The 15954-nt window shown below is 42.6% G+C and overlaps 1 protein-coding gene across 4 annotated transcripts in view; it reads left to right on the top strand.

Annotated features, from left to right (window-relative positions):
• samd4a (sterile alpha motif domain containing 4A) overlaps positions 1-15954 on the top strand; it is a 64886-nt gene that overhangs the window by 9460 nt on the left and 39472 nt on the right. For all 4 annotated transcript variants that reach the window (XM_026319765.2, XM_026319768.2, XM_026319766.2 and 1 more), the window contains exon 3: positions 14553-15146. In XM_026319765.2, coding sequence (XP_026175550.1) covers positions 14553-15146 — 594 coding nt within the window. The remainder of the gene's footprint in view (positions 1-14552; positions 15147-15954) is intronic.

A 15954-nucleotide genomic window follows, 5' to 3' on the forward strand; every position in this document is an offset into this window, starting at 1 on the left:
GTGTTTTGTTTTTACTTTTTGGGTGGAAAGGGGAGCTTATGCCTGGCTGCAAAAAAGACTCTGCGTTGATGGAAGCTACTCGAATCCTCAGACACGTCGGGCTCTTGATGTCATCTCTGAGACAGAGTTTCACTGATAGCAGGGATTATGCAATCACGCACTTCACACAAATTCTAAATAAAACTTTGCCAAACTCTTCTGGGCTTCTTTTTCACTTTGATCCCAGCTTTGCTTTCAGCAGCAAGTTGGATTAGTCTGTCTTCTGTCGTGTGTTTGTGTATGTTTACGCCCAGCCTCAAACACAAAGGCTCACTATCGTCGGCCCACTCGTATTAAGGAAGTGCCTCAGACAGACCGAATACACGGCTGATATATTTTCAAATGGTGGATTATAGGGTTTTGTTGGTACACAAAAGGAATAGTTTGACACACTGTGGCTTTTGGGAATGGAGTGGGTTTTCTATGTTTTTGTACAGCAGGGAAAAAGACAAACATTTCTTTATTTTGAATTCTGACAAACATTTAATATTTGGGCCAAATATCAAAGGTTCTCAAACATTTGCAAATTTCTGTTGTACAAATGCAAAACATTACAAAATAGGTCAATATCACTTTAACCTCATTTTAGTATGGACGTCATAACATCCCTACAGTGGCAGTTGTTGGTTTCAGTCAGTTACTCCTAATCCAGCATTGACCAGTGTTGCTGCATTTTACAGGGAACCCAGAATTTTCTCAAACAGTGGATCAATTTGATCTGGGAAGGTCTTTGAGCTCTGACTTGTCATTTGCAGTTACCATACAGTAAAGAAGCAGCCACGTCCCTAGACCACTACACCCCGGGCTAACTGATTACCAGGGTTTAGTGTAAAACTACCAATACACATGTAAAGCCTTCCAGGTGGAACACAACTTCAGTTCTGCATGTTCTGCAGCACAGGCTTAATTTATGTCCTCTAGTAGAAAGGTAAAACAGAAACTACAGAACTATATGCACGTGTTTTCTATCTGTGTGTGTGTGTGTGTGAGTGAGAGAGAGGGTGAGAACAGGTGAGGGATACCAGTCTGTTTCATAGATGACCAGTCAGTCTTGTCCAGACCAGACCAGACATACAGGCGTACAATGTTTCCTCATATAGCACCCCCCCCCCCCCCCAGGCCCTCAGCCCAGCCCTTCCCCATCCCCACCCCCGGTTCTGAGACAGCTGGCATTGCTATACAGTACACTTCTTGTGTGAAGAGACTGCTTGGGTTTGGGAGCCATCCAGTCCCAACTGCAGAGACAAACAGACCTGTACACACAGGACAGCACATAAAATAAGTTTGAATTGGAACAAGGGAGATGCTGGAGTGTACATGGTCACCCGGTAATTTGTCTATTTAATCTCAAGCTGTGCTCAATGTTCAGTGGTTCATACACCTGTTGCTCACATTTTAGGGGAAGAAACTGCTCACCCCAGATTTCAGGGACTGCAGCTGCAGTTTATAGTTTCTTGTTTCACTCCCTGGCCTCTCCTGACTAGTGAAAAGTTAATAAAGTAAACATTTTAAACATTGTGTAAAATAAGAAAAGTTGTATATCCATTATTAGTATGTAGATATTACTAATGTATGCCATTAGTAATAATTTAGTCGTTTTTGTAGAGTTGAAAATATCACAGCAACAGAAAAAGGCTGGTTTAAAAGCAGTGGGTGTGTAAAGTTGTACAGGCGCTATGAGGAAAGCTGGGTTTGTACTTGACACAAAGATATCTACTGTGTATATTTTGATTTATAATTCAGTGGGATTTTACCCATTGATAGCACTGACAGCATTAGACAGCTGTATTGTCTGTAATCAGGTCATGTTCTGCTTTAATTATGATCCCTGCAGTGATGGTGTTTACATTCTTTTCTTGTTTTCTGATATTCAACAATGGTGGGTTCTGCATGTACTTGTATTTCTCAGTAGAAAGTAAATATAAAAAATAAAAATTTAAAGATGCAGATGAATGTGAAAGCCATTATCCACAGGTGATACTGGGCCTCCATCTGAGGCATGTTTTTAAACACCATAACTCCTGTTCATTAAGTGATGAGAAAGGCTTAGGACATCCATCAGTATTAATAATAATTGTTAGTCTTTTTTGAGCAGAAATTTAAAATATTTGCTTATCATTCTTTTGCATTGTGTAAAACATTTTGTATGCGATGCTTTATAAATAACTTGCATTGGTGTTTCTGATGTTTGAGTTTTGGAGTGTTGGTTGGGCAAAAAATAAATATATTTGAGGTCAGTTTGGTCTGTGGGAAACTGTAAACAAAAGGATTATTTAATGAAAACATTTGTGAGCTGCATTTAGAAAGCATATTTTTGGAAACAACGTTTCTACTTTGCCCATGGCAGCTGAGCCAAAACCTGAATGTGGGACTGACAGTTGGGCCAAGGTGCCACCGACAGCGCTCGTTTTTTCTGATCGGTTGACACAGTGTTGGGCCATGACGGGTAGTGACATCAGCAGAGCCTCATGGTGATGTTTGCTGTGGCAGGCATACAACGGGATTCTTTGAGTCTCCGTTTGGTGGGAATGACCTCATCCAAACTAAACTCCTCCAGGAAGCTGTGCTTACTGACTGCTGCCGGACTGAGCAAGGTGTTGTTGTCCCGGTCAGTCCTGCGCTGACACCCCTAATGCCTCATCAATCGATTCACCGTTTTGATTGTAAGATGCCAAAATAGTGACATTGAAGCTTGAGCCTGCTTTATTCAAAAGAAAGTCCAAAATGCAATAATACTGTTTGTGGTAAGCTATGACCAAAAATAACTGAGAATATTTATCCAGCAACTGAAAAATGACTGAGCTACGATCAAAATTGATGGTAATTAATTTTCTGTCAGCAGACAATCAGCTAATTGGTGCAGCTCTGGCTTAGATCATAATTAAAACTCCTCTGCTGAACATGTTCAAATGAAACGTATTCACAGTAGGTCTAATAAACAGTAATCATGTAAAGTTAAACCAAGCCAAACTAAAAAGTTTTCACTTTTTTCTGACGAGACCATGTGGATACATGAAATTGTATGTCTAATAGACTCTTGTTTGTTGCCTGGTGGGTGACAGCAAATTACATGAGCACTTGCCTAACATTTGCATTTATCTGTGAAGTTAAACGTCATATAGAGAATGTAAAATTTATACCTCCTACCCCGAGAAATGACTTTTTTAATTTCTAGATTTGATGTGTGCGTGTTCCCCAGTTCTGTGGCTCGTGAGCTTTTCCGATGGTCTAAAATCCGTCTTGATTATTCAAGTGCTAGTTGAATTTCGGCCTTCCAGGAAATGATGTGTTCGATGTACAGTCAGCTGGATGCCGTCTTTTGCCACTGATGAGCTCGAGCAAACACAGTTGAACCGTTGCCTCAGGCTGCTGTGCTGTGAGTTTCTTTCTGAATGCGTCTCTGTCTTTGTGTTCGTGTTGTACTGACTCACATGGTGTTAGAGCTGGATGGTGAAGCTCTACCCCTCAGGCTGTGGATAGACAAGGATGCTGTGTAAACTCATCTGTCTCACGCTCACAGACCCACACTCCACAAATGTACATCGCAAGCTGCAGCGAACCTCACGTGGGTCATTACGTCAAATGGTTCCTATACGCACAATCACAGACTCATACAGTACTGAGCAGTGTAGGCTGAAAGAATGTGAGTGGGCCAAAGTATAGATGGTAGTTACCCTGGCAAGGTTAAACCAGTTAGCTGAGTGTTGTACTGTGTGTTGAGACATGCACTGAGCTACGTGGCTGCGGTTCTGCTCACAAGTACCAAAAATGAGGTTAATATTCCTCCACACCACCACAAACCAAAAGCTTGTCTAATAAAGTTTGTATTTGTACGTATGATGATGGAATAATTGCTGTGACAGATCATATCTGAAACAGACAGTTTTGATATTAGAGAGTGAAAGCCTGATATCTGTCCCTTTGTGTGATATCACGAAGGTTTTTGATTTATTTGATGTGGCCGTACTTGTGTTGTGGACTCCATCAGTTTGAATCAAAATCATCTTCATTGGCCAAGTTTGTGTACACAGACAAGTCATTTGACTCTGGTTCACTAAGATGTCTCTATGTACAAGAATTAAACTCTTAAGAAAGGAAACTAGGGGGTTTAAAATAAAGGAAAACAAATTAGAAATAGATAAAAAAGCTAGAAAAAGAATTATATTTTTATATATACAATGTGTGAACTATTGTGGTATTGACCTTAAAAGAGTCCTGCATACATCCACTGTGTCCCTTCTTCAAGCAGGCTCAACCTCACACCTTCTCGTATTTTCTCCGAGTGTCTTGTTGTTTTTGTTGGTGTTTAGCAGACCACAGCACTGAAGCAGTTTACAGACACATCCCTATTAAGCTCATAAATGAACCGGAAACAATTAGCCAAACCACATGACCGGCACAAACTGCTCCCTGTGTGAGTTTACTTCACAGCAGGTACAGAAATAAACTTTTATTCCGCAAAGGAAAATAATTATCATTCTTTTACAACGAAGGAAGAGTTGGGCTTTGAGCAGCGCAAGAGACAGAGAAATGGAGAGGCAGGGCTGATGGGCCCCTGACTGCCATTTCCTTAAATAGAGTTGTGGGCTTCTCCGCTCCAGCCCTGGCAGCGCGGAGGCTGACATTCCCAGCATAGCTGTGACTGCCACATTCGGAGCCTCCCCAGCACGGAGCGCTACGAACACTTCCACAGGTAGACTGCAAAATCATTGCCCTGCTTTTTAGCCCCCAGCCTGCTTCCTTTACAACTACAACCACCAGATACTGCGGCAGCAGGGGCACAAGAGGAAGTTGATGAAAGAGTCCAGGAAGTGGGAAGGGAGGGGGGTTCGGGTAAAGGATAGCTAAGAATTGTTCTCCATTCATACAGCAGCCATGTCCTGCTACAAGGAAATCTCCCCCACTGCTGGGACACAGATCATCTGGTCTCTTCACACTTCAACCTCAGATATTAAGGAGATGTGTATTAGGGGACAGAGGGGCAGAAATATTTATGTACCTGTATCTCATGACCACATGTAATTTTATTTATGTTGAATATTTTTAAGGCCCTCACCCTCCCCCTCTTTGTTAGACAGTAGTATTATACTATAGTATTAGCATTGATATGTCTCTATATCCCTGCGACAGACTGGTGACCTGTCCAGGGTGTACCCCCTGCCTTCCACCCGAGAGAGAGCTGGGATAGGCTCCAGCAGATCCCCGTGACCCTGAGCCAGGAAAAGCGGGTATAGAAGATGGATGGATGGATGTCTCTATATCTATATCTCTTTCAAATTTACTGTATTTCCCGTTGCTTTGAACAGAAAAAAACATATGTGAGTCGCTTCGCTGTATAAGTTGTAAAGGAGTAAAAAAAAAGTGTGACTTATACTCTGGAAAATACGGTAACCTTTATCTTTACCTGAAGGTCTTGATTTTGCAGATCTTTTTTTGAATGAGGTTCAGAGTGGAGGTCCACTGTACTGCAGTGAAGCCAGTAATAATAAGCAGGATGTGTACAGTAGCCATGATGGTGCTTTTCCTTTTCCTGTCAAAGGGAGATGCACTCGCACGGTAGCAAACATGTTCAACTCATCATCGGACAGGTGCTTCCCACTTTAGAAGTATAAGCGCACACAGATTCATCTTGGCGACTGTTTAAAACATTTCACAGTATAAATAAATAAGCATCCAAGAGGAAAAGACCTACATTACATGCTTACACACACACACACACACACACACACACACACACAGGGTCTTTTCACACAATGTGAAAACCAGATGAGAGCTGTGCTTTGTATAATGTTTTACAGTTTGACCAGGTGTCCTGGTGTTGATGATTCAAACTGCTATGAAAAGGTGTTCCGCTTCCTGTTCTATTATGGTTCACAGGAATCTGTCTCTGTCTCGCTGTCTGTTTGTTGAAGTGCCCCGGAGACTCTTATTGATCTTTCACTGATGCCGTTCGACAGCAGTTACTCCTTCACTATTTCCTGTGGAAATGAGATAATCGTCTAGGCTTCATGTTTAACCAGTTCAAAGACTCGATCGTGGAAGCCGTTGCAAATCATTTAAACAATATTTCCACCCAGGTCTCATGGTTTCAATGAAAGAGTGTTTTGTAGGCTGTTACAGGAGTGATGATCTTGACCATATTGGTTTGGTTGGCTGCTAAACGTTGATGATTTTAACATTCAGTCAAGCAGTCCCCAGTTCAAAGCTAATATTGTTAGTTGAATCTTAAAGACTGATATGTGATATGTGACAAGAAGTTGTGACAACTATTACTATTAATACCTGACTCTTTGAAAACGGTGCATACAGTCATCGTGTAAACTATAAAAGCTCTGCCTACAGGTGGAGGCATGTGAGCACAGCATTAATCTTCATCTTCATTAATAAAATGCACACTCAGGGTCTGATACAGGTTTGTGTTGAGGGCTGATTGTAGGTCTTGCACTAGTGAAATTGTCAACTGTTTTCAGCTTCACTGTTTGTGCATCTTTATAAACTGAACTATTGCATTTTGATCTGACTTCATATGGTGTGGTGCTCTCAAACACAAACAGTGTGGCTTGCTGGCTGGTAGTCATTCTAGCTGACAGCATCAGTGGTTGCATGAGTGTATGCTTGAATGAATTATCAAGGTTTCATACAAGGCAGGTTGGTGCTTTTCCAAATGTTGTCAGTCTCTTAGCCAAGCATATTTGACACATTACCTGTTCCTGGACATTCTCTTGTCTAAAACCTTAAGAGGCTTAAAAATGGCCTGTTGTCTGAATATCCAGGTCAGAGCAGCAAATGTGCAGAAGAGTCAGCAGTGGAAAACACCTGCTGACTAGTTTCCTTACAGCTTGACTTCCCGTTTCCTGTACCTCAGCCTCACCTGTCTGACATGATGACTACAGACTGTAATAGTATTTCAAAGACAATGCATCAAGACATTGTTCGTCAGCTGCAGCTATGTCATATGTGCCATCCTCTCATTGATAATCACTCATTGTGTTTCACTGGTTTTAACAGATGAGTCATATATGAGACATAACGGGTCTTTCTGTATTTATGGTCTTGTCACTTATGTCTATTAAGCATATTATTGTCACTATTCTCATTAATGTCTCTTATCCTTTGGTTGTTAAAAGGCATTCTGGGAAATGGCTGAACTTTTTAATTTTTTCTAAACTATATTTTTAGGGTCAGGTAAACAAGAGGATTATGAGGTTAGGCAGATTTATTATTTGAATAATCCTGTATGGATTCTTTAAATACCAAGATCCATCTTTGCCGTTACACCTTGTATCTACTGCACATCTGTGGTAACAGTAGCTAGCAGATGATGAATTTCAGTTATAATTTCAATTTCAGTCCTGTCTGTGCAGAAAATGATAATTAAAAGTTTAATTTTAAATTACATTTTTAATTCAGGTCCAAGATGGAAGTATACCCATGTTGGGCAAGCTCCACACCCAAGCAAATCCCCTCAGTGAGGAGCAAATTCTGTTTTACGTCAAAGCAAGAGGAAAAGTTAGTCAGTAAAGCTTTAATAACTGTTACACAGCAGTGACACAGTGTGTGGTGAAGCCCACTAGCCCTTCAGCATAACAGAGTTCTCCTACTCTCCTGCCCTACTCACTATGTTAAATTATGTGTCAGCAGGTCAGGCCGGGGCCAAGGTCGGACTGATCCCACATCACTGGGCCGTCCGCCTGTTTCACAGTGTTCTCCTGTTCCGCTGCTCTTCTTTCTCTTTCCCCTCTTTAGTGTGTTTTACTCTTTCTTGTTAATCACATGTGTGGTTGTCTCATGTTGTCATTTTGCACCCAACCCCCCAAACTCTGTTTTCTCCCCCTCCAGGTAAAATCTGTTGACACCAGTGAACTCTCCAGTTTGTCTCCCTGTATCTCGGACCCACCTCCTTCCTTCTTTCCTCCCTTATCTCTGACACACAGGGCCCCTAAGCTTGTCTTAGGGCCTGTGGGAGCCTGCCTGCACTACTTGTCAGGACATGGGCTCATGTTCCCCCTCTCTCTGCGTCTCTGTCACTGGGTGGGGCGATGCAGCATATAGCATTAGATCATTTACGTCATATATATATAGTGCACCACACCTCATTCACTGCATATCCCCTGCCTCACTTTCTCTTCTCTACTTTCACTGTTTTTGTTCTTTCTTGCTTGTCTTTTTTATTTTTTCCTTGATTTTTTTTTTCCGTGTCTTTTCAGCCTATTTTTATTTGCTGTTTCACTTTTCTTGCTCTTTTTGTTTTCTTTAGTCCTCCTTATTTTATGTGTCTGCTCTGTTTGCTTTCTTGGATCGTAGCCTATCTCTGTACATTTAGTTTGATTTATTTTTTCATTTTTTTAAATTTATTTTTATCTCTGTACCTTTTGCTTTATGCTTTCTTACCCTTTTTCTAACAGTTTTCTCTTATTCACACCTCCCTTTTATTTTTGGTCTTTCCTTTTCACCCTTTTCTTTCCCCATTTCCCTACTGTAGAACAAACTTTAACAGTTGCTAAGAAATAAAGGTGTCTCTTGAAATATGTCTATATGTGTGTGTCAACTAGTAGGAAATGATTGTAGCTGATACAATAAAAAAAATACATCTTTTCTCTTTGCATGTTCTCCCTGTGCTTGTGTGGGTTTTCTCCAGGTACTCTGGTTTCCTCCCACAGTCCAAAAACATGTATGTCAGGTTGATTGGTGACTCTAAATTGCCCATAGGAGTGAGTGTGAGTGTGTGAGGTTGTTTGTCTCTATGTGGCCCTGTGATGGACTGGGGACCTGTCCAGGGTGGACCCCTGCCTTTCACCCAGAGAGAGCTGGGATAGGCTCCAGCTGATCCCTGGGACCCTGGTTAGGAATAAAGGGGTACAGATGATGGATGTTTAGTCATACACAACAGTTTTGGCAGGTAAAAAAAAAAGTTCTTGGCAGGTACTAAACACTAGACTGTGTCACATGTTGTTGTGAGCTGAACATGTTTGCCTCAGATTTCTGCTGCATAACTATACATTAAAGTCCTGAGAGTCCTGTATGATTGGTACAATGAATGGCACACAAGATCCGTACTGTTGTACCTGTCATGTGTTGGAGGTACCACTCTTACTCTAATTTTCTGCCAATGACTAGAACAAATGTTTTGGTTTTCTTTTCGTGGTGCAGTTTGTGGTTTAATTGAAATATACTGTATCAGCATGTCTTTCAGTTTAAGGTTAGAGACACTTAAAATCTGCCTTGGAAGGACAAAAAGAACTGGGCATGGGTGTAATCTAGACATCTGTAACTCATTCATGGGACTCATTGCCTATATTTTGTGTAAACAACTGGACATTGTGATGCTGTGGCTCTTTACATGTGGCTTGTTTCATAGCCGGTTCCATTTTGGATCCAGTTCCTTGCCACTCTCTCCAACGTCATGGTGTCCCTCTAATGCATCGAGTCAGTGTATGGAGTCATCCTCAGTGAGTTCAAGTAGTTTGTAAAAAGTCAATATGTTCCAGTTGCTATTTCAGTGTCTCACTGTCTCTGATGTGTGGCTATTTATAGCTTTAGCTTTTGTTGGAAATGATGAAGGCTAGATTTGATAAGGGATTTGAAAGGATTTGTATTTGATAAGTGACTCTGATACTGGATTTGGATTCAATAAAATGCTGTTGAGCCCAACCCAATGCTAACCCTACATGAAAAAACACCTGTCTTAGTGTTTAATATCCAGCTTTAGAACAGAGTAGGGGTAGGTGAGGCGCTTGGTATGTGTGCAAGTTTGTGTACGTGCGTGTGCTCGGCTGTGGATCTGTTAGGAATCGCTGCATTCTTCAGCAGCAGGCTCTGTGGTATGCCAGCACATTCCCCACTGCTGAGCTGGAGAATCCACTCGGAAAGCAGGAGCGGGAACTTTTCCTTTCTACCCCCTTCCCCCAGTCGCTCCACCCATCTCCTGGTCCGTGTCTTAACTTTGTTCCTACTGTATGTGAGTGTGTTGTAATGTGTCTGTGGTTAAAAAGTGAACATATACACAATTATTCACCTTTTTATCACCACAAACCCTTTCTTCCGAACTGTATGACTCTCTCTCTCTCTGGTTTTCGGCTAGTGCGTATTAGCCTCCTTGGCTGGTCCTTGGCTAAATTAGGCCCCTGATCTGTTTGTCGTTCGTCAGGTCTGACTGTCGCTCAGATTGTTGGATGGTTGAGGGAACGCGCTGTGTCGCTGTGTGTTGAATCAACAGCAGCTATAGCGAGTTGCTGGTAGTGGGACAAAGTGAGCCAGGCTCATGTTTGTTTTGCTGACAGGAGAAGCAGTGGACAGAGGTGTAAAGGCCACACACACACACACACACACACACACACACACATACACACATTCCTTAACTCTGTCCCTCCTTGGTTACACTTTATCCTTTCACCAAGATAAAATCTTAATCTTTACCTTAAACTCAAAACCCCTAACTTTATTTTTAGCAATCCTCCATTCCACCCTCACACACACACACACACACACACACACACACACACACACACACACACACACACACACTGATTGATAGTTGTGCAACTTATATATGATATTTTGTAAGTGTCAGTTTGGGGCAGGTTTACATACACACTTTTCACAAAGCTGTTGTGTCATTGTCAGTGTGATTGAGAGTTTGTGTCCCTTTTCCAACCACTCATATGGTTCCATGTGCTTTGCTAGCTGCCTTGTTGTGGTTTTGTGTCCAGTTGACCCATCTATATTTAGTCTCCACAAGTGTGTGTGGGTGTGTGTGTCTCCATTTGGGTGTGTTTGTTTTTGCACGTAACCAATGTGTAACAAATGAGCTAAAACAATCACATTGTTTCCACCAGTGTCACTTGTGTGTCTTGTGATTACAGAGCCACCTCCAAAGTGGGTCCAGCTTAGGGTCAACATCAAGCCCAATAAAGATCTGCTGCTCAGAGGTTCCTGGATCCATTTTTGCAAGAGATTTATTATTTGAATTGGTCCATCCATCCAGCCATCATCTATACCTGCTTATTCCTAACCAGGGTCCCAGGGATCTGGGTTATTTGGTTATTTGGTTATTCTTTCACTGTTTATAATAGTCGATTAGAGTGAACCTGTCAAAATTTCCCCAGAAGTGAAGTTTGTCTTTACAATGTCAGACAATTTTGGCGAAGCATGATGGTACAGTGGTTCACACTATCAGCTCACAGCAAGAAGGTTCTGGGATCGAACATGTTTGAGCCGGGACCTTTTCTATGTGGCGTTGACATGTTCTTCTCGTGTCTGTGTGGGTTTTCTCTGGGTGCTCCAGTTTCCTCCCACAGTCCAAACACATCGGTGACTCTAAACGTCTCATGGGTGAGAAGCTCTGATTGGCTCCAGCTCCACCACGACCATGATTTTGGATTTTGGATGAGAGGTTGACAGGGAGAATTATGCTCAGCGGGGTGGTGCCATGTTGAAATCAGCACCCTTGTCTTGGTGTCAGGGAGCGTGTTAGAGGACAGGGCCAGGGCAGGGTGGCACTGAGTTCCCCAACAGACATTGTTCACATCAGGGAAACGCTGTGTCAGCCCCTGAACAAATGACTTTCTCTGTCTGAGGTTTTGGTGTTTGTGTGTGTCTGACTTTCCTTTTCACTGTTTCTTCTCAACGTTACTGATCTGATTCATCTTTTCCCAGCATGCCCTTGTCTGACATGAAAGGACAAACTCAATACACTTTGACTCATTGAATACCTGGCAATTCGAACTGCATTCTCCCTTTTGTTTAGTCTGCCTCATCGCTCATGTCACTCTATGGGATGCTCATATTCAGGTGACACTGAAGTAGTTTTTCATGTTGTTGAAACTCTTACTGATTTCATGGAGCTGACACTTGTCTGACGGATGCAGAGGTGGATAAGTTCAGCAGCTTCTATAGTTCAAGAGAAATTCACTCCAACGACAAAGAAATACTGTAAAGGGCCTGTTGGTGTGTCTGCAACTTACTGTTTCCAGCAGTGTCGTAACCTCAGTTTAACCGCCCTTCTCCTCGTTCCTCCCTCCTTTTTTACTCCAGTTGGATTAGTTTAGCACTTTTCCCTCAAGGCCCAGGGTGGGAGCAACAATGGAAGGAGGGAAGGAAAGAGTCTGACATGCAAGGGAAAACCTTCATCCAGTCCACTTTGAATTTCACATGGCTTGTTGTGTTGTGTTAATGTACAGTTAATGGCTTTTTCGAATGTGTGGAGATATTTGATTTCTTATTTTTATTTGGTGGTTCCTTTCAGACTTGCATCACTGTCCTGCTGGGTAGAACCTGGTCTATTTGTGTAATACGTAGCCCTGTGTTTCTCCAAGCAGCTGACCTTTGACCTGTGCTGGGTGCAACTGTTGTGACCCCTCTCTGAGCAGGGAAAGATCCTGCATGTTTGTTCGCATAGGGGAACTGCTCCAAGGCTGACCTCTTGACCTTTTAACCTTGGGGTTAAGTGGTGTATAAGCTTCAAGTAGCTGTCTAATTTCTACACTAGGTATCAAGCTTTCAAACATTTCTCCAGCAGTTCTTTTAAAAAGGATATTTATTGAGGGAGAACAGGCCTATTTTTTTGCCCAAGACACCTTCTGACTACTTTTGACCAGAAGCACTTTTTCTAACCTCTAACCTTTATCTTAGCTGTGCCTCCTTCCCTCCAAGGAGCACCACAACTCCCAGATGTTGGGTCCATACATAGTTCGGGGGTCTAAATGAGTGTTCTTTGTTTTTCCTGGCAAAGTGCGGTCTTCGTAGGGCCAACATCCAGGTATGGCCTCTGATAACCTGACAACCTGTCCAAGCATCCTGGTTAGCTTTATTTACCTTAACAGACCATCATATTGACAAACATCAATGAGATCTAAACAGAAAATAGTCCTGAGGTTTTAGCACAATTTATTTAAGGCATTTGACTTTTTGAGTCTGTGAGGCCTTTTTAATGACCCCTGTTTAACTTGCAGACAAGCTTTTTTTTTTTTTTTTTTTTTGTTAACCATGCCAAACAAATGTCAAAATGTTGAAAATGTTTTACCGTTGTACAATGGTGGTGTTTCAAAGTTGGCAGTACACCGTTGCTTTTGTACGCCTTCCTACAGTTTTATCAGGGTTTCTCTGTTACATCTTAATGTTTTCCAGTCATTTGGAAATAAATGAAGTTTTGATCATGGAACAATTCCTGTTCTCGGATGCACGGAGGCTTGCCTCATTCAGAGGAATGGAGGATTACATCATCCCTGGAGCGAAGTGGAGTAACTCCCTGGCCTCCCCTCACACACTCGCTCCCTCCTTCCTTTTACTTTCTCGCCCTCCCTTCTTAAACGCCTTTCTACCGTACTCCTTCCCCACCTCCTCTCTCCTTGTGCGTCTTGTCACTCTTAATGTAAGCTGTCTGCTGGGATTCAGGGTAGCTGATCCTAATGGGTTGTATTTTGCCCCTTTATGTCACCATGGACCTTAAAGTCCCTGTTTTGTTGGAAGGCAGCTGTGTGCAATGGGACGCTGCCTCGTCCAGCCTCATATTGGTAGATGTGACACATTGACAACATCAGTGTCAAAAACTGAATTTTCATCAAATGCTTGTGAGGTAAAACAGACTGTAGACAGGTTAATTATAATTTTAATTATTTTAATCTAAAAACAACCAAGGATGAAGCACAAAACTGTCTTTCTGTGGTAAAAACACATATAAAGGAATAACTGAACTTTGAAAAAATGTTAGAATACATGATGCTGATCTTGATCTTTATAATGGAGGCTTTAGCTTATTTAATCCTTTGTCCCAGTCGTCTCTCATGAGGTGAAATGAATGTGAACTCTGTATGGAAGACTCCAGGGTCTCTGGTCTTCCATCTGTCCAGTCAGGGCGGCAGCTGTCCACTCAACAGAGCGAGCTGTACGTCACCGCGAAGCAGACTGTGACATTGCGATATCTTTGGACAGAAGGACCAGCAGATGTATTTTCTAGTTTCTCCTCATTTGTCATTTCAGAGACAAGATCCTGAGGGTTAAGCCTGACCTCAGTGGTCAAACTGACACAGATAAATCTCTCCAGCAGGAAGTGAAACTGCTCTGTGTTCAGTCTCTATTTGTGTGGTTGTCCAGAAGGGTTGCCCTGACCTGCTGGTATCTATAGCCCTGGTCCAGGATGATAGGAATGGGCTCCTAATGGCCCAGTGAGTCAGACAACAATAGAGCTACATGACCTCCGGGTTATGTATAGAGCTGTACAGCCACCTTCAGCAGCCTCAGAGCTGGTTTAGCTGTTTAGAGAATGAGCAGAATAGAAGGATGACAGTCTTGGGAGCCTGACATTGTAGTGTCTTCTATTTTTAATTGGACCTGTGTTCATTTATCAGTTACCTACCTCCTTGGCTACTGAGCAGCAGCATTCTGTTTTGTTCATCACTGTGGTTCGGTCGGGTCAGTCTGGGTCATGTATGTGAGTTGGAGAAAAATGTTCTAGTTCTTGCTGTTTGAAATGTGTTTGTTTTAAAATGGTTTTTGTGTTTTCCTTCTTCCTGCAGGGGTGATCAGCCAGTGGCAAGGTGAGCCAAAGGAGCGTGTCATCTCGCTGGTCCTCACCCACCTCCCGCTGCTCAAACCCGGCAACGTTGAAGCCAAGGGCGAGTACATGCGCCTGCTGCCACGCATCCTGGCTCACACCATCGAGCATGGCCATCACTTGGAGGAGTCCCGTCAGCTCTTGTCCTACGCCCTCATCCACCCCGCCACCTCCTTGGAAGACCGCGCCGCCCTGGCCCTTTGGCTCAACCACCTGGAGGAGAGGGCCGCTGCCCGGGGAGACTCCCTGGAAAGGCCTCCTACTGCTGGGCCGCACCACCACCACCAGTCCACACCCCCATCCACGCTCTCTTCATCCGGATCCTCCTCCTCCACTAACACCTCTTCATCGGGCAACCTGTACTCCTTGCATCACCACCAGCGCTACGGCTCGGACGACCGCCTCAATGGGTGGCAGAGCTCCCGGGATTCAGGGCTGGGCGGAGGTTGGCATCAGCAGCAGCAGGGCTGCGAGAATGGGCACCTGCTTCTCTACCCATCATCCTCTGTGCCAGCAACCATTAATACAGTTGGTACTGGTGGAGGTGGAAACACTAGTAAGTAAAATCCCATCTGTCCCCTACACCTTGTGCCTTTTTCAGCATGTTTCAAACAGCACACATTGATCAGCAACCAGAGTTAGTTCTTTGGTAGCTGCCACACAGTGAAGCACCTGATAATGTAATGAATACAGTTATTAATGTTACATGTGTTAGACTAAGCTAATGATAGTGAGGGGAGATTGACAGGTAGATCTTAATCTACAAACTGTAGATCTCTGTGAAACGATAAATGGCATATTACCGTATTTTCTGGAGTATAAGTCGCTTTTAGCAAAAACAGCCTTGTAGAACATCTAATATCTATCTATCAATAAAGTTTAGCGTGAACACAAGCACTTTTACTTTTTTGGCAGTACAATATTATCTTCAATTAAGGTAAAAGTGCCATCTAACACTAGTGACTACTCGACACAATTACTGTAAATATACACATATAAGTCACTTCACTATGTAAGTCACACTACAAGCCAGAAGAGTAAAAAAAAAAGGGGGCGACTTATAGTCCAGAAAATACGTAACTTAACTTAGCAATTAAGTACTTTAACAGGTTTTCTCAGACCATTTTATCAAATCTGTAGGTATAACTTATTTATTAAACCAAAAATATACATTCTCCAATTATCCTTCGACGGATTAACGTGGGATAGGATGGTAGGTTTATTTTCTTTCGATTGCTCCGCTTCACTTTACTTCAGTGTCATATTATTTCACAGCCTCCATTTTATGGGATAAATTGATTCTTTCCAAAATTACCGCTTAAACATTCTGACCACACTGATGTGGCTGAACCGAGTAAAAACAC

The sequence above is a fragment of the Mastacembelus armatus genome, chromosome 3, assembly GCF_900324485.2.
Source record: "Mastacembelus armatus chromosome 3, fMasArm1.2, whole genome shotgun sequence".
In the NCBI taxonomy this organism is placed as follows: Eukaryota; Metazoa; Chordata; class Actinopteri; order Synbranchiformes; family Mastacembelidae; genus Mastacembelus; species Mastacembelus armatus.